The 19869-nt window shown below is 46.1% G+C and overlaps 1 protein-coding gene across 6 annotated transcripts in view; it reads right to left on the minus strand.

Annotated features, from left to right (window-relative positions):
* Positions 1-312: 312 nt before the first annotated feature.
* Positions 313-19869, minus strand: part of LOC128837115 (SERTA domain-containing protein 2-like) — a 31117-nt gene continuing 11560 nt past the window's right edge. For 3 of the 6 annotated variants that reach the window (XM_054028002.1, XM_054027996.1, XM_054027997.1), the window contains one exon: positions 313-3627. In XM_054028002.1, coding sequence (XP_053883977.1) covers positions 2769-3623 — 855 coding nt within the window. In that variant the 5' untranslated portion in view covers positions 3624-3627 and the 3' untranslated portion in view covers positions 313-2768. Of the gene's footprint in view, positions 3628-18645; positions 18676-19735; positions 19763-19869 lie in introns of those variants that run through there. The other 3 variants (XM_054027998.1, XM_054027999.1, XM_054028000.1) reach the window with 2 other exon arrangements.

A 19869-nucleotide genomic window follows, 5' to 3' on the forward strand; every position in this document is an offset into this window, starting at 1 on the left:
GGATACTAAACAACCAGTTAAGAATTGGAGTTTAATGGCAAGAGCTCTATGACCACCAGAAAGAGTGAAGTGTCATCTACTGTATTCAACAATTTGTCTGAATTACCAAAGTGTATAGGAAATTAGTTTACAGCAATCGCATGTGCAGTTAATTCCCCCAACCTCTTATGTTTCTGCAGAGTAGGGTGGTGAATATGGTGGGAACATATTAAAGTAAACACGATTTGCTACATGGTCTGAATGTAATATTTAAAAAAAAGGGTGATATTTACTGCATTGTCAAATTCCACATTTGCAAATACAAACAAGAAATTAAGATACAATTTTTATTTCTGTGACCAAAATTAAAAATATCTTTAACCACAATTCTGCTTCATCACAGTGTGGAAGGACAGTAATATTTCAAGGATTTATTGAGGCATATCTTTACATACAAAAGTAGAGATTGAGGAAAAGCCAGAGTAGTCTATACACAATGTAGTCTGTATACATTCTGAAGCTGTACCTTTTCAGTAGCTATTTATATATTTTCCCAACTAATCCCTTAACCAATGATTTAGAATGTTTTATACCATCAGAATTTCTTGATTAATTATTAGAACCATTAACATTGAGCGCATATATTTATACCCTTCAATTGCAAAACAATCCAGATGGCTGAGAGAATGTGACCTAAACTGGGTTTGCACAGTTTTGGGGGACAGACTATTAACTGGGGAATGCACATGGTCTGAAATGGAGATCTTAGCCCAGGATAACTGACGCTGCAGCATATTTAAGACTAAAGATCCCAGGTGAAATACTGGCCTATCTAAAGTTAATAGCAAAACTCCCATTGTTCTGCAAGGCCAGGACTTCCCCTCTTGTTTTTGAGATGCAAAATTTAGGGCACATTTTCTTGCTCTTCATATTCTTTGCAGATACTGCACCCACAAAAAAATTAAAGAATGAAACAAAAGCAAACACTTAAACATGTTGAGGAGTGCTAGGGGAGATCTAAGCAGTGCTCTGAGCAAAAGACATTGAAGTGAGCATGAGCGAGTTCATACTAAAAAGAGTAAAAGTTATCTTTATCCAAAATAGAGACATTATTGCTGCTAAACTTCTGCTACTGGCTGAAAAAGGGAATGACATGGGAAATGGCGAGACTGTGAGATGAACTATGAGAGCTTTTAAAACTCACTATAAACTTTTTTGCCCTACATGTACTGCAACATTAATGGCTATATTGAAACAGTTTTACAGTTTCAAGTGAAAACTAGTGTCGTATAGTTTAGAAAGCAACTCCAGAGGTTAATAAAGACCCCAGTGAGGGAAAATTTATTTCCCACTATCACATGGAGCAACAGTTCTCACTACAAACCTCATCTTCAATTAATAATGTAAAGAAAAACCCACCAAACCCTTCTGTTCCGTACTTGAAAAACCTCTTTCAGCACACTTAGGCCCCAGTCCTGCAACTGCATCAGAGTGAGGTGACCCCCGAGCTTTCACAAGACAGTACTTAGTCATCAGAAATGACCCACCACATTTACAAGAACATTTCAGGAGTATTCAAAACAGTAAATGTTGGTACTATAAGAAATGCTCAACTCATTTCTTAAAAGAATACAGAGACACTGGCTCTTCAGGTACCTTTCCCAAGGTGCTACTTTACAAGTTTAAATTTAAAGCATTTCTTTCTACAATGTCATCTGTGCAAATATGTATCTGTAAGTAATATTGCACATTAAAAAAAGCGTTGTAGTGAAAACAGGACTGAGAAGACATATGGTGTTCTCCAAACAGAATAAAAAGCTATCTGTACAGTAAATGCTAATTTAAAGAATGCCAAGATTATTTAAAATCTAAGCACATAATACTGACAGAAAATGTTAAATTGGACAATATACATATAAATTACATTTGCAAATACTTGTAGAAATTTTAAACATTTAATACTCTTAATTTCACAAATCAGCTAGGTCATCACTGTCAAACAAAGGATCTAATTAATGAATTAAAAAGGTTTTTCTCCCCACCAGAAAAATACAATGGAGAAACAAAACTTGCATTCTTAGACAAAGCACTGGAAAGAGTCAAAGCATTTCAGCTTATAGAGGTAGTACTAGCCACATCCAGCTAGAAATACATTATATTTGTACTATGATGAAATAACGTAGTAAAATGTAGAAAGACTATAAAATTTACAAAAATAAATAGTTCTGAATGCTTTAGAAAATGCAAGATACTTCACTGACAAGTGTCTTGAGTCTGCTTTTCCGACCAAAGGGAAGTGACATTTGTTTTAATATTTTTAAAATATACCTATATCTCTAGTAATGCTGATGGATTTGCACAATCCAAATATGCAACTCCAATGTATGCCAACTTGGCATGTATTTTAATATTAAAAATAAAATCTAGGCTTCATAAGAGATTCCCATTTGAAATTCATTTTGTATGTAAATTCTTCTGACAAATTAAAAATTGCACATAAACATTTATTCAAAGGGGGGAGGGGTGGCGGGTAAGGATACGTGCATATGTTTTTATGTCAATACACACATGCACCCCCAGAAGGAAAAAGATGATTGCACAATTTGTCAAATAAATAATTTCATTTAAAAAACTGCCACTTTTTTGATTTATAACAGATATTTTAAGAACTACTCATGGACAACTGTGTTTTGTTTTAAAAGAAATTCCTTGCAGCTTTCCCAGTGGCTTTATCCTCAAACCAATGATAAGTAGCAGTACAGAAAGCATCTTTGGTTAAAAAATAAATATCAAGATCCAACAAGAATTTCCATGATATGGTCCAACTCACTCAGATCTGTTCTACATATCGGAATATTGTTTGTTGAGGAAGAATTGCAAGATGGGAAGGTTTTCAATGTTTCTTCTGTAGCAGCAGAAGGTGGTCTAGGTGCCATTAGTGGGGGAGAGCAGAAGTCTGAATCATACATTGAAGTGTCAATATCTTCAAAGATGTCATCTATAGCCAAATCTTTTAAGTAACTGGTTGAATTTGAAATTTCAAAGGAACCAAACACACATTCAGCTCCCTTCAAATCTTGTCTATCATCTTCTAGTTTTAGACATGTGTTTTCTGGAGACTTCGGTGGCTCATCATCTCCAGCTGGAACCAAAGAAGTAGGTGGACTTATATCTTCCATGAAGTCCAAATCCTTCAGAATAGATGAAATGGCAGATGACATGTCATCATCTGAAACCATCAGCAGGCTATTTTCAATTGGGCCTTCTGCAGACCACGAGTTACAACAATTAGACTCTTGCTGGCTGCTACCTGAAGGCAAATGTAAAGAAATTCCAGATGAATCAATTCCTGGGTAGCTGGGAGGATTGGGAGCAATGCCATTGCATACATTAATTGGCTGCTGGCTACTCTCTTGTCTCATTTCCTCCTGAATTTGTCTTACTGTGTTGGCTATGAGCACAGAACGGTGTAAGTTTGGTTCCACCAGCATTTTGTAAGTTTGTAGTTTAGTGAGGCACATATTCAGCACTAACTGCCTCTTAAGTGGATATGGCAGATTTCGACTGGAATCAAAGGCACTTGAGAGACCAGCCATGTTCTCCTCATAGTCACTCAGCTTGCGTTTTAGGCCTCTCCCCAACATGAACCTGCAAAAGAAAAATTCTAGTCAAACTTTTAATTTAGCATCATTGGAAAACACCACACTTTTACAAAAGCTATATTCCTAACAGTGGGCAGAGAGGAGACAGTTTGTCTAAGTTAATCAATGCTAATGAGAGCTGATCACACATAACTAAGGGAGCATACCCTCTCTTCCACGGAAGTTTTGATTTCGATTAAGAAAGATGTATTTATTCCACCTAGATTCCCTAATAATGCTTACAATTTTAGATTAGAGAAAAAAAATCTAAAAATCAGTTACTTAATCATGAGATCTGAACTGTATTTAACAATAGTGAGAACTACAAAAAATTGCATCAACAGGACCATACTGAGGCTTTTTAAATAGCTGCATAATTTTTAAAAACTGAACATTTTGCAGGTTTACTAGGCCAAGTACTTTGGAATAAAGCTCACAACCCTTCCAGGCTAGAAAGACAGATTTACAGAGGAACTCAATGAAGATAGGATAGCCGTGAACCTTTTTTCCTGCCAAGTAAAGAGAGGTTCATTATTATAACTGCCCTAGCTATATGGAATATTTCAGAATTTGCATTATAGTAATCACTTGTTAGTGGATAATATAGTTAAGATTGCAAAACAAGTTTCATTAACCTTATTTTCATATGGTCAAAACTTGCAGGCTGAAATTTCCTTTCCTGAATTCCTCTCCTCTCCCAACTGGAACACAAAGCTGTCTGAGTTGAGTTCACCACAGTCCCTCCCCATGCCATGAAATTTACAAGATGGATTTTGAGACTTGGCATGTAGAGGTAGTAGCTCTCATTGAGTAGATCAGGCACTGGGTAGGGTTATATAATAAAGTTGTGAGCAATAGAAAATTAGCTACTGCACTCCCACAATAGAAAACCGTATTCAGTCAGTGTTCGAGACAACGTGGGTGAGGCAATTTTTTTTATTGGCTCAGCTTCAGCCCAGACCTGAAGAAGAGTTCTGTGTAAGCTCCAATATCCTGGGACTGGGCTGAAGAACACTTCAGTCAGTGTTCATATGTAGATGTGCTTCCTACGTACGTACATGTGAAGTGCACCCCATTTAATGTATGCCAGTAAGTACCAGTGAGGCCAAAGGACTTAGAAGTGTAAGTTCCTTCATAAATGCAAACTTCTCAATGGATGTTGGCAGCACTTATGCTGCCTTACAACATTACATCAGGGATTTCAAGCCATTTATGTGCTTATGCCACTAAATGTTCAGACAATTTAAGAGTACAGGCAGTGAAAAGGCAGCAGGGAAGAGGTCCAGATATGACAGGCAAGGGGATTTGGCTGCAGGACAGCCCTCTTTTCATTGCTGGTCAAGAATCCTGCCAGTCATTACACCAAACAGTGAGGGATTTTGATTTATGGATAATTATTTTTTCTGGGGACTAGAGCACTCCAGACTAGTCTCTAAGACAAAGAACAAAATCAAACAAGAAGCCTACAGTCTCCCTTAATGAGCTAAGTGGGGAGTAGAACACATCATGCCATTTCATTCCCAAATGGAAGAAGTGCAGGTAAAAGTTTATTGAAGAATCTTAAGGGGAAAGAACAAGCCTGCGCTTCTCAGTGATGCTACTGGAGGAGGTAAGTGGAATTGCATGGCACCAGAGATGACAATTGCAGGCTCCTGTGGGCTCTCACAGTTAGATGATCCCACAGATGTTAAGGCCTTGAAAACAGAGGTATTCATCTTGGACTCCCCAGCTAAGGTCCCTATAAGCTGCGCAGCAGCCTATTTAGCGCTATGCAGGCGCTCAGGGAACCCGCCCGGGGACCTGCTGAGGCCGGGACGCCCCTCTCCCCTGGCCCCAACCTAACCCAACCCCCAATCTGCCGCAGTGGCCCTCTGGCCCCAACTATGCCACGGCCCAGGCCCCGGGGCCCCTCCCCTGGCTTGGCCCCAGCCCGGACCTGCGGGGGCTGGGGGAGGAGCGCCTATCCTGCAGCCCTAGCCTCAGAGCTGCTGCGGCGGGGAAGAGAGCTGTGCGGGAGTCCTCACCCCCACGATACCCCAAAGCACCCTCCTGCACCCCTCATCCTCAGCCCCATCCCAGAGCCCGCACCCCCAGTCAGAGTCCTCACACCCCTGCACCCCAACCCTCTGCCCTCTCCCTCACTCCCACCCCATGAATTTTGTTATGTGCACCGACCGACATGAAGGTGATGTGTCACATCACCTCAACAGTGGTGCACATAACAAAATTCATTCTGCACCTGGGTGGGAAAAATAAGAGGTAACAGTACAGGTATGCAGCTCCCACCATCACCACCACACACCCCAAGCAGCCCACCTACACACAGTACCCAGAATTCAGTCTTCCTCTCAAAACTGTTCCATAACTACCAACATTTATATAAAACCCCATAAATTCCTGGATCTGTTCTTACTCATCAAAACTGATTTTTCACAGATTTATAGATTTCAAAGCCAGAAGGGACCATTATGATCATCTATTCTGATCTCCTGAGTAACACCAGCTAGAAAACTTCCCTGAAGTTATGCCTAGAGAATATCTTAGGGGGGGGGGGGAAAAACACACCCACACACAACCCCCACACATCCAATTTTGGTTTAAAGATTGCCAGTGATGTACAATCCACCACAACCCTTGGTAAATTGTTCCACTGGTTAGTTACCCCTCACTGTTAAATTACTTTTCAACTTGAAGGGGAAAAAGACGGTTACTCACCGTTGTAACTGTTGTTCTTCGAGATGTGTTGCTCATATCCATTCCATTAGGTGTGTGCGCGCCGCGTGCACGATCGTCGGAAGATTTTCTACCCTAGCAACACCGGCGGGTCGGCTGTGGAGCCCCCTAGAGTGGCGCCTTCATGGCGCTGAATATATACCCCAGCCGACCCGGCGCCCCCTCAGTTCCTTCTTGCCGGCTACTCCGACAGTGGGGACGGGGGGCGGGTTTGGAATGGATATGAGCAACACATCTCGAAGAACAACAGTTACAACGGTGAGTAACCGTCTTTTCTTCTTCGAGTGCTTGCTCATATCCATTCCATTAGGTGACTCCCAAGCCCAACTTAGGTGGTGGGGTCGGAGTGAGACATTGCCGTGTGCAAAACCGCTGATCCGAAGGCAGCATCGTCCCTGGACTGCTGCACTAGTGCATAGTGAGCTGTAAACGTGTGGACTGATGACCAAACCGCCGCTCTACAAATGTCCTGTATCGGAACATGTGCCAGGAAAGCAGTCGAGGAGGCTTGGGCCCTCGTGGAGTGAGCGGTGAGGTGCGGTGCTGAGACACCTGCCAGGTCATAGCAAGTCCGGATGCAAGACGTAATCCAGGAGGATAGGCGCTGTGAGGAGACCGGTGAGCCTTTCATTCGGTCGGCCACTGCAACGAAGAGCTGCGTCGTCTTTCTAAAGTGCTTTGTGCGGTCAATATAGAAGGCCAGGGCCCTTCGTACGTCCAGGGAATGCAAGCGTTGATCCTGGCGAGTGGCATGTGGTTTGGGATGAAAGACCGGGAGAAAGATGTCCTGGTTGATGTGAAAAGGAGAAACCACCTTAGGGAGAAAGGCAGGATGTGGACGAAGCTGCACTTTATCCTTATGGAAAACTGTATAAGGGGGCTCGGATGTAAGCGCCCTGAGTTCAGAAACGCGCCTTGCTGAGGTGATGGCTACGAGGAAGGCTGTCTTCCAGGATAGGTACAGAAGTGAACAGGTGGCCAGTGGCTCGAATGGAGGACCTGTGAGCTTGGAGAGAACCAGGTTGAGGTCCCACGTCGGGACGGGCTGACGTTGTTGTGGGTACATCCGGTCTAAGCCCTTGAGGAACCTAACGACCATCCGGTTAGAGAATACCGAGGACGCGAGTTCCCCTGGGTGAAAGGCCGATATAGCGGCCAGGTGAACCCTAATTGAAGATATCGCCAACCCCTGATGTTTTAGGGAGAGGAGATACTCCAAAATGAGAGGAATGGGTGCCTGCAACGGGGACGTGGCTCGTTGTTCGCACCAACAGGAGAACCGCTTCCACTTGGCCAGGTACGTGGTGCGTGTTGAGGGCTTCCTACTGCTCAGCAGAATCTGTTGGACAGAGTGCGAGCATTGCTGCTCTGCCTGGGTGAACCATGGAGCAGCCACGCCGTGAGGTGGAGTGATTGCAGGTCGGGGTGACGCAGCCGGCCGTGGTCCTGCGTGATGAGATCCGGATACAACGGAAGCGGGATCGGTGTCTGAACCGAGAGTTCCAACAGTGTGGTGTACCAATGTTGTCTCGGCCACGCTGGAGCGACCAGAATTACCTGTGCCTGGTCTCTGCGCAATTTGAGCAGTACCTTGTGGACCAGAGGAAACGGAGGGAAGGCGTAAAACAGGTGGTCTTTCCAGGGAAGGAGAAACGCATCCGAGAGGGAGCCCGGAGCTCGACCTTGTAGGGAGCAGAACACGTGGCACTTCCTGTTGTCTCGGGATGCAAACAGGTCTACCTGGGGAAACCCCCACCTCTGGAAGATGGAATGTATGATGTCCGGACGGATAGACCACTCGTGCGTCTGGAAGGACCTGCTGAGTCGGTCCGCTAGAGTGTTCTGGACTCCAGGGAGGAACGATGCCGTGAGGTGGATTGAGTGGGCGATGCAGAAGTCCCACAGGCGAATGGCCTCTTGGCATAGGATTGACGAACGTGCTCCTCCTTGCTTGTTGATGTAAAACATGGCCGTGGTGTTGTCGATGAGAACTAACACACATCGGCCACGTAGGAGGTTGAGAAATGCCTGGCACGCCAGGCGCACCGCCATCAGTTCCCGAACATTGATGTGCAGGGCTAGCTGGGATGCAGTCCACAGGCCCTGGGTATGGTGTTCGTTGAGATGGGCGCCCCAACCCAGAGATGAAGCGTCTGTGACCAGGTGCAGAGAGGGTTGTGGGGCGTGAAATGGCATCCCCTCGCAGACCACATTGTGATCTAGCCACCAGGTGAGGGAGGTCAGGACCGAGATCGGGACCGTGACCACCATGTTCAGGCTGTCCCGATGTGGACGGTATATTGAAGACACCCAGGTTTGAAGTGGGCGAAGCCGAAGTCTGGCATACCTGGTTACGTACGTGCAGGAAGCCATGTGGCCCAGCAGGGTAAGGCACGACCTCACCGTGGTAGTTGGGAACGCCTGGAGCCCTTGAATGAGGCTCATGATGGTGCCAAATCGGTTGTCTGGCAGGATGGCTTGTGCACGTCTGGAGTCTAGAACTGCGCCTATGAATTCTATTCTCTGGGTAGGTTCTAGAGTGGATTTGTCCTTGTTGAGTAGGATGCCCAACTCGTTGAATGTGTGCACTATTATGTGGACGTGAGCTTGAACTTGCTCCTTGGTGCGACCGCGTACCAGCCAGTCGTCTAGGTACGGGAACACCTGTATCCCTTGCCGACGAAGGTACGCTGCCACGACAGCCATACATTTCGTGAACACTCTTGGGGCCGAGGATAGGCCGAAGGGAAGGACTGCAAATTGGTAGTGCACCATGTTTACCACGAATCGCAGGAAGCGTCTGTGAGGTGGGTAAATTGAGATGTGAAAGTATGCGTCTTTCATGTCGAGGGCGGCGAACCAGTCTCCAGGATCGAGGGAAGGGATAATGGCCCCCAAAGAGACCATGCGGAACTTCAACTTTACTACGAATTTGTTGAGTTCGCGCAAGTCCAAGATGGGCCGCAGACCTCCTTTGGACTTGGGGATCAGGAAGTAACGGGAATAAAATCCCCTGCCCCTTAACTCTACCGGAACCTCCTCTATGGCCCCCATGGCCAGGAGCGTAGAAACCTCCTGAATAAGAAGTTGCTCGTGAGAAGGGTCCCTGAAGAGGGACGGGGAAGGGGGGTGGGAGGGGGGGATAGAAGAAAATTGGATAGCGTATCCCCTCTCCACCGTGCGGAGGACCCAACGGTCCGAAGTTATAAGGGACCAAGCACGGTGGAAGTGGGAGAGGCGATCCCGAAAGGAGGGGGTTGGATCCTGGGGGATGACTGGGGCGCCGTCCTCGACCGCACCTTCAAAAGTTCTGCCTGGGGCCTGAAGGTGGTCTAGGTGGCCCCTGGTTTTGGCCGGGTTGAGGGCCGGTCCACCTTCTTCTACCACCTCGCCCTCGCCTCCTGGCCGAGTCCTGTCTCTGACGAGGTGGGGGGGGGTAGAAGCGCTGAGGCTGCGGCCTAAATGGCCTGCGCTGAGGGCCCACAACATGCATCCCCAGGGAGCGCATGATTGTTCTCGAGTCCTTTAGGCTCTGCAGGCGAGAGTCCGTTTTGTCTGAGAACAATCCGTGTCCCTCAAAGGGGAGATCCTGTAGGGTTTGCTGCAGCTCCGGAGGCAAACCCGAGACCTGAAGCCAGGAGATCCTACGCATAGCGATACCCGAAGCCAGGGTCCTCGCAGCTGAGTCTGCTATGTCCAAGGAGGCCTGCAAGGAGGTCCGAGCCACCTTCTTGCCCTCCTCTACCATGGCTCCAAACTCTTCCCTGGACTCTTGGGGAATCAGCTCCTTAAACTTCCCCATAGAGTTCCAGGAGTTGAAACTGTAGCGGCTCAGCAGCGCCTGCTGGTTCGCTGCTCTAAGTTGTAGCCCTCCGGCTGAGTAAACCTTACGGCCAAACAAATCGAGCCGCTTAGCCTCTTTTGATTTAGGCGCTGCAGCCTGCTGGCCGTGGCGCTCTCGTGCGTTCACTGATTCCACCACCAGTGAACACGGTTGGGGGTGGGTATACAAGTACCCATAGTCCTTAGACGGGACAAAGTATTTTCTTTCCACCCCTCTCGCTGTGGGTGGGATAGAGGCAGGAGTCTGCCATATCGTATCCGCATTCATTTGAATCGTGCGGATCAGGGGTAACGCTACCCTCGATGGGGCATCCGCTCCAAGGATATTCACGATCGGGTCGTGAACCTCCACTATCTCCTCCGCCTGCAGGTCCATATTACGGGCCATCCTGCGCAGAAGATCCTGGTGAGCCCGAAGATCTATTGGAGGCGGGCCTGTGCACGATGTGCCCGCCACTGCCTCATCGGGAGAAGAAGAGGAAGATGCCTGCGGTGGAACAGGATCCAAGGGCTGGTCCTGGTCTCCCTGTTCCTGGGCTGGAGCATCACCTGTGCCTGGGTCCAGGGTGTCAGGTGGTGCGGACCCAGAGGCCTCCATGCCCCCTGGCGGAGGCCGAGAGATGGTGGACTCCGGGGCCCCTCTGACGGAGTGACCGGAGCGAGAGGTCGACGCAATTGGAGCCCCTTGCGCCTGATGGTACGCCCACGGGGTCCAGAACGACCAGTGAGATGGGCCATGAGCAGGGTCCTCTGCTACCTCCTGCCAATGGCCTATGTCCTGCTCCTCGGCTTGACCCTGAGGGGGGTATGCCGATCTCGATACTTCCTCAGAGGAGCGGGACACCGATCTCGATGGCCATGGCGGTGCCGAGTGCGTCGAGACGAATCCCGTGGGATGCGGTGCCGCACGGTGCCGGTCCGGGGATGTTCTATCTCCACGCGGTGCCGGCGATCGGTGCCGGGACCGCGACCGGTGCCGATGACCTCGTCGGTGCCGGGAGTCGGATCTGGACCTCGACGAGGACCTGGAGTATGCCCGGTGCCGGGAGCGGCCTCTCGACGTCGAGCGTCGACCGTAGCGGTGCCGAGAGCTACGTCTCGACGTTGATCGGTGCCGACGATCATATCGGTGCCGAGACGTAGAGCGGTGCCGCGAAGAAGATCTTGGCCGCGAGTACGACCGGTGCCGAGATGATATTCGGTGCCGGGACTGCGAGCGGCGTGGGGACCTGCTTCGGGACCTGGAGCGGTGCCGAGGTTCCAGTCCTTGTGGAGGGCGCATCAAGGCCGGTTTCCCCCTCGACTGGACCGGGCGAGTCAGCGGTGCAGTCGGTGCCGGTGGTTGAGGCGGTGCCGGCTCCGTGAGAGCTATTAAGTCTCTCGCCGCCGCGAAGGTCTCTGGAGTCGACGGTAGGCACTGTATCACCGCCGGCCTCGGTGGAGACGCTATCTGCACCGGACTCAACGGCTTCGGTGCCGGAGTCGACGGTGCTGGAGGCACCTGTTTCCTTTGCTCCACCGGCGGACGCGGCTCTACCCCCGGCACTGGGGGAGCTGGCGTCTTCGGCACGGACGTCCCCGTTTTATGGGCTTTTTTATGCCCCGGGGATAATGATCGGCGCCGAGGCACTGCTTGCGGTGCCGACGAGGTCCGGTGCCGGGGAGGCTTGTCTGACGCCACTCGCGTGGTCGTCAAAGCCGGTGCTGCCGGTGCACTGCGCACCGAGGTGCTAGGCGCCGGGGTCTGGCCCGTAGAGGGAGTGTCCGGGCTAAGTGCCGCCTCCATCAGGAGTTGCCTGAGCCGAAAGTCCCGCTCCTTCTTGGTCCTTGGTCTGAAGGCCTTACAGATCTTGCACTTATCTGTTTGGTGGGACTCTCCCAGGCACTTCAGACAGGAGTCGTGCGGGTCGCTCGTGGGCATAGGCTTCGCGCAGGAGGCGCACTGCTTGAAGCCGGGAGCGTTGGGCATGAGCCCGGCCCCGCGGCCGGGGAAGAAAGGGGGAGACGACCCCCTTAATCCCCTGAGCTACTTAGAACAACTATAACAACTTTTTTTTTTTTTTTTTTTTTTTAAAAAACTATTTAACTATTTAACTATAAACACTATAACTATAACTGCTAATAACCAACAAAGCTAGGGAGAGTGGAGAACAGCTAAGCAGCGCTCCACAGTTCCAACGACCGTCAGGGGCGGTAAGAAGGAACTGAGGGGGCGCCGGGTCGGCTGGGGTATATATTCAGCGCCATGAAGGCGCCACTCTAGGGGGCTCCACAGCCGACCCGCCGGTGTTGCTAGGGTAGAAAATCTTCCGACGATCGTGCACGCGGCGCGCACACACCTAATGGAATGGATATGAGCAAGCACTCGAAGAAGAAGTAAAACTTTGTATGCTGGACTATTTCAGTCCCATAGCTCTAAACATACTAGGAATTTTGTATTGCATGTGTAAAAGTTACTTTTCTTTTCGGGGGGGGGGGGGGGGGGCGCGAGGGGGGAGAGAACATACTGTAGTCCTTGGTAAGAACTAATTGCCAAGTTTCAACTTGAGAAATTCAGCAGCAAGTAACATGTTCATTATAACTTCATAAAATCTTACACCAGAAAAGTCCTCCCTCTAACCTTTCGTCTCAAAAAGTTAATAGATTTTGCTCCATACTCTCTTTCAGCCCCCTCCCCAAATTCACCTACAGCGTGAGAACACATACAGAAAATCGTATCTAACGATTCTCAGAAAGCTAAAAGGGAGGTAAAGTTTTATAATGAAAGTCTCAACATAATATTAACCATAAAATTTATAAACCACACATTTTGCTATAACAGACACACAACTGCTCACATTTACAGCATGCAAATGGAGAGTCAAACTCTGGCAAAGAACACCACAGAAATGCCTACAAAATCAGAGACAAGGTGGGTGGGGAAATATCTTTTATTGGACCAACTTCTGTTGATGAGAGAGACTGGCTTTCCAGCTACACAGAGCTCTTCCCCAGGTCTGGGAAAGGTACACCGCGTCACAGCTAAATACAGGTTTTAGAGGGGCAGCCGTGTTAGTCTGTATCAGCAAAAACAATGAGGAGTCCTTGTGGCACATTAGAGACTAACACATTTATTTGGGCATAAACTTTTGTGGGCTAGAACCCACTTCATCAGATGAATGGAGTGGAAGATACAGTAGCAGGTGTATATATATATATATATATATATATATATATATATATATATATATATATATATATATACACACACACACACACACACACACGTATACATATACACACACACACACTACATGAGAAGATGGGACGAGCCTTACCAAGGGGTGGGGGTGGGGGGTCAGTCTAACGAGAATTCAATTAACAGTAGAATACATTACAAAAACTAATTTTACCATACTAATTTCCCCCTACTGTTACTCACACTTTGTTGTCAACTGTTTGAAATGGGCCACCCTCATTACCACTACAAAAAGTGATTTTTCCTCCCTCGGTAGTCTACTGTTAATTGACTTGTCTTATTAGACTGACACCCCCCCCCCCCGGTAAGGCAACACCATCTTTTCATGTACTATCGGTGTGTGTACATACACACTCACCTGCTACTGTATTTTCCACTCCATGCATCTGATGAAGTGGGTTCTAGCCCACAAAAGTTTATGCCCAAATAAATGTGTTAGTCTCTAATGTGCCACAAGGACTCCTCGTTGGTACAGCTAAATACAAGATCAAACAAATAGTTTAGCGTGTGTATTTAGCACATATTCTGAGAGACTATTCAAGGTGAAGTAGCCCATTAATACCCTTGTAGTCATAAGACAAAAAGGGGAGTTAGTGGGTTACAGATTGTTGTAATAAGCCATAAAACCCGTCTCTTTATACAGTCCATGATTTTTAGCGTCTAGCAAAAGTTATGAATTTTAGCTCCCAAGCTTATCTTTTGAAAGTGTTGTGCAGGTTTCTTTTGATGATGAGGACAGATAGGTCAGGTATAGAAAGATCGCTTTGTGAGATGGTGTCCCTGTCTTATCATTTTCCTATGAGAGTTCATTTAAGAGTATAGGATTGTCTGGTTTCACCCACACAGTTGTTATTGGGGCCTTTAGTGCAGTGGATGAGGTACACCACATGTTGTGATAGGCATGTGTAGGACCCAGGGATCTTGGAAGGTGTGTTGTTGATCACTGTAGAAGTGGAGGCATGTCTGCAAGTTTTGCATCTGTTGTTCTATCAGGGCCTGATGCTGCTTTGAGTTGGTGTGTCCTGGTCTGTGGGGAGCCTGCTTTTGATGATGATCTTGGAGAGGTCGCGGGGGTTGTGTGAAGGCCAGAAAAAGGAGTTCAGGGAAGATTTCTTTCTGATGGGGTCTCCATCGAGTATGGGTGGTAGTAGTTTGACGATACCCCAGATGGGTTCCAGTGTTGAGTGGTAGGTGACAACTAGTGTTGTGTGGTCAGAGGGGGTTTTATTTCTGTATTATAATAAGTTCTCTTGGAGTACTTGGGTGTCCTATTCCATGATGTGAATTACTTCTCTGGTGGAGTATCCTTGTTTGGTGAAAGTGGTTTTGAGTGTGCTAATGTGTATCCCGAACTTTCTCCCCAGAGCATATTTTGTGGTATCTGAGTGCCTGGCTGTAGACAGATTTCTTGGTGCATCTGGGGTAGTTACTGTATCTATGAAGATAGGTGTGCTGATCCGTGGGTTTTTTGTATGTAGTTGTCTGTAGGGTTCTATTGTTGAAGCTGATTGCTGTGTCCAGGAATTTGATGTTAGTGTGGGAGCATACCAGAGACAGTTTCATGGATGGGTGGTGGTTGCTAAAGTTGTGGTGGAAATTAGGAGGGATTTTAAGTGGTCTGTCCAGAGGATGAAAATATAATTGATGTGTCCAGGGAATATCCTTGTTTCTGTGGTGCATTTATCCAGAAGTTCTTTAAGGTCCAATGAAGAGGATGGCATACTGGGGAGCCATGCTAGTACCTATGGTTGTTCCCATGGTTAGTCAAAGTGTTTGTTGTTGAATGTAAAATTGTTATGGGTGAGGATGAAATGGATGAGTTTGGCAATACTATGGAGTGGATATCTGAGGGTTGTCCATTGTCTTGTAAATATTTGAGGCAGACAGCTATGCAGCCATTGTGGGGAATGTTGGTGTATAGGAAAGTGAAATGCATGGAGGCAAGGATGGTGTTCCCAGGGAGGTTGTTAATGCTGCAGTGTTTGGACACTTCACCTGGAATGAGCCTCAGAATGTGTTAACTACTTATGCTAAACTATCTGTTCAATCTTGTATTTGGCGGTGATGCCCTAAGTGCCATTCCCAGACCTGAGGAAGAGCTGTGTGTAGCTGGAAAGCTTGTCTCTCACCATAGATAAAATATCAATAAAAGATATTACCTCACTCACTTTGTGTGTCTAATATCCTGGGACTGACACAACTACAACAACTCCGCATACCTTCTCAGACAAATTAGGGAAATACAGGTCTGTCGCATCTTACGCACATTTAACATGCGCGATTTCAACTTTACGCGGTCGGCAAAAACAAAAAAAGAGAAACAATTTTAATACTATACCTGTAGTGCGGGCGATTTCGCCTGCCATTGAACTCAATGGGGTTTTAGCTATACGCGGTTTTTGCTTTACGCACTGTGGAATGGAAGCCCCGCGTAAGATGAGACAGACCTGTATAGCCTAGATGGAGCTACTATAAGATGGGTGCATAACTCATTGGAAAAGCATTCCCAGAGAGTAATCACCACAGTCAAACTGGAAGGGCATATTGAGTGGGGTCCTGCAGGGATTGTTCCTGGGTACAGTTCTGTTCAATATATCCATAAATGATTTAGATAATGGCATACAGAGAGTACATTTATAAAGTTTGTGGACAGTACCAAGTTGGAAGGAGTTGCAAGTGCTTTGCAGGATAGGATTAAAATTCAAGATGATCTGAACAAACTGGAAAAATGGTCTGAAGTAAAGAGGATGAAATTCAGTAAGGACAAATGCAAAGTACTCCACTTAGGAAAGAATCAATTGTACGCATACAAAAAAACGGGAAATGACAGGTAGGAAGGAGTACTGCGGAAAGGGATCTGGGGATTATAGTGGATCACAAGCTAAAAGAGTCAGCAGTGTAACACTGTTGCAAAACAAAGCCAACATCATTCTGGGATGTAGTAGCAGGAGTGTTGTAAGCAAGACACTGGAAGTAATTCTTCTGCTCTATTTCATGCTAAGGCCTCAGCAGGAATAATGTGTCCACCTCTGGGCACCACATTTCAGGAAGATGTGGGACAAATTGGAGAATCTCAGTCATTGTCTAACCCAGCAGTTCTCAAACTTTAGCTACCCGAGGACCCCCATTTTCATTTAAAGTTGTTCATGCGCAGCCCCAGACCCTGCCCCCACTCCACTCCTCCTCCCCCCAAGGCCCCACCCCTACCCTACCTCTTCCTGTCCCCACTCCATCTCTGCCCCTCTTATTCCCACTCCCTCCCCTGAGCAAGCCCTATCCCCGCTCCTCCCTTCCCCTCCAGTGCCTCCTGTACGCTGTGGAACAGCTGTTCAGTGGTGTGCAGGAGATGCTGGGAGGGAGGGGGAGGAGTTGATCAGTGGAGCCAGTGGCCCTGGACATGACTTGTGGATCCCCTGGAGTACCCTCACAGACCCCCCAGGGGTCCATGGACCCCAATTCGAGAAACCCTGGTCTAACCTGTTCTTAAAAACCTTCAAACACCTTTCAGGGATGGTCTAATTATTACTTAGTCCTGTCTTGAGTGCAGGGGACTGGACTAGATGACCTACTGAGGCCCCTTCCAGTCCTGCACTTTATAATTCTATGAAGTGGCTCAAAACAACAATGCCTTGATATTAACCAGTCCTACTACTATACACATTAGGAAAAAAAAAAAACAAGCAGTTCTATATTTGAGTTGAGTATTTTTTCCTATTTTTTCTACTTGGTTGCAGTAGAGAGAACACAGCGTGGCTAACACTCAGCTATAATATGCAGTTTAAAAAAAAAAAACAAAAAACCACAGACTTCAGTTTCTGCTGAAGACACTGGTAAAGCCTGGACCTGGTTTTGTCCATACAATTGGAAAGAGTTTACTCCTTAGACTCAACACACAAACAATCAAATTAGACACTCAGTGGCAGATTAATGTCAGATCCTTTGCACACCAGAATCCAGGCCCAGCACACTGTAGAAGGCCTCCCAACTTCCCTTTCATGTGAGTACTGAGTACAGTCAGCAGTAGTCCAGATGACTACTTTAGCTGCCAGTCCATTACCACACATTATCCATTAAGACAATCTGCTGCTATATTTCTGGGTAGAGGGGAATGGCAGGAAGAAAGCCCCCTTCACTCCAGAGAATGATCCCATCTCAGATTTTCAGAACATACTGCAGGGCTTCCAATGCATCCATCTGCCTGGACCATAGATTTAGCATGTGCATAGTGGTCTAGCCAAGCGATGGCATCGTCAGTGGCGTGATGCAGTTCTTCTAGGCCACCGCTGAACCTAGTCAGCAGGCATTCATCGACAATATGCATCGTCTGTGTTGCACCACAGCTGAACTGAACCAGAACATAACTGAAGAGTGCTGTCTAAGGTAACAGGATGCAAGAGATGGAGCAGCACTCAGGAACAACTGGGGGTGGAGAGAAGAGGGGGAAGGAAGACAGGTAGGTGGGAAAGGAATGAAAGTGAGACTCCCTCATAGTCTGTGTATTTTGATGTAGATGTTCCTGTAGGAAATCAAGTTTGCCATTCAAATGAACTTTTAAGTTACACGTGGGGCTAGTAGTTCTGCCTATTGTTAAGTCGCCTAATACTTTCCATTATAAAGATGTTGCTTTCAGTTGGTTTTAATTTTGCCAAACTTCAACCATCTGGGTGGAAGTTTTCCACAAAAATAGTTTAGTCTTGTTCTTTGAAACAACTGGAGACTATACTGAGCAAATCACCTAAATCAAACTTTTAAAAAGTGGCCATTAATTGTCTCTCTCTTTTTCTGGGTGCTCAACTTAAGACATCTGGAGACTGATTTACAGAAATGCTGAGGACTTAACTGTAGATCAAGTCTATAGAAAATGTGCTTTGAACATACACAATGCAAAAATAATGTGAAATACTCAAAAAGCAGATCCTATATTATTCTAATTTTGGGTGTCCAATTTGAGATTCTCTGGCAATTTGGGGAGCAATCTTTGGGGGGGGGAATCTATTTTAGGAATAATGTCACTACCCCATCCCATGGGAGCCTTGTGAAAATAATTTAATTAGTGTTTGCAAAGAAGCCATCTGCTATGGAGATGAGTGTCACAGAAAAGCCGTGAGAAAATATCTAATTCTGCAATCAGTGCAGGGTTTAGATAATGTGCAGCAAAATGGCCTGGAACCATATGCTGAACAAGGATAAAAAAAATATTGAATAGCTTACCCATTCAGGGAGCGTCATCCATCCTGCACACTGAATGAAAAAAACAGTATGTGATCACTTAAAGACTAATACATATGGACAAGAGGGCCAAATTAAAGGTTGTATAGGACACCAAAAATCTAGTATTTCTTAACTTTTGAGTGTTTAAAATAACTTGAAGGTTGCAAAGTCAATGTAATTTTTCTGCAATGCATATTTAGGCTTCATTGTCAATCCAGGAACCTTTAGAAGTCTAATCAATTTGACTAATATGGATAAAGGATAATCCCTACATTCTCTCTCAGAGAGTGCAGTGTTTTAGTTACTGCAAACCTATCAATTTTAGTAGGAGACACTCCGCTAAATTCCAGCTCACCACGCTGAAATTTTCAGAGACATGGACATTAAAAATCCTTAAAGCTGCATGAAAGTTCTATATAGTTTAACTTTTCATTTCACATATAGTGTGCCTATCACACTAAAAACTCCAACACACACGTGCATTAATGCCCTCCCTTACTTCCTCCCACAATAGCTAAACAAAATAAGTTCCGCCTCCTTAATACTAGCTGTTCTAGAAGTGTTTAATACAGTTTGAGTGATTGTAGCTTTCTAAAACATTACACTTAAAACTCTTCTAGTACATGAAGAAGCCTAAGAGCAAAGCAAATTTGTTTTTAACCAAATCTATTTCTAAACCCATAAAGGGGGCAAGACTTTTAGAATACCTAGTCTTATTTGCAGCAGCCTTAACTATGCCTGCTTAATGTGGCTGTCTGCCTAACTGCATGAATGCTGCATGTCTGTTTTTAGAAGATAGATAATTTTAGAAGTATAGGAATTTTTAAAGAGGATAATAAAACCAAAGCAGCATTGCAATAACTCTGCAGCTAACATTTCCACTAGTAACCACGATACTATCGTCATTTTACACTTCAATTCTGTGTCAAATACACTCAAACGTTGACCTACAAAGGCATGAAGCCTCTCTTACCAAATAAACTACATTTAATCAGGCCTTTTGCTTTACTTTCTAGTATAAAATAATTTGTCAAATTGTCACAAGAGTATATCTTTAACAAGCTGCTCCAGGTTTCTATGGGTAACTTACCTTTTAAGAGTATTATTTTTTCTAGGTACTCTTTTTTTCAGTGCTGCTCCATTACACAGCATGGAACTATGACCACATTGTTTAATTTTGTAATCCGCTTCCCACTATAATTTTTGTTACAGACGAAGAACCAA

The sequence above is a fragment of the Malaclemys terrapin genome, chromosome 4 (assembly GCF_027887155.1).
Source record: "Malaclemys terrapin pileata isolate rMalTer1 chromosome 4, rMalTer1.hap1, whole genome shotgun sequence".
NCBI lineage: Eukaryota > Metazoa > Chordata > Testudines > Emydidae > Malaclemys > Malaclemys terrapin.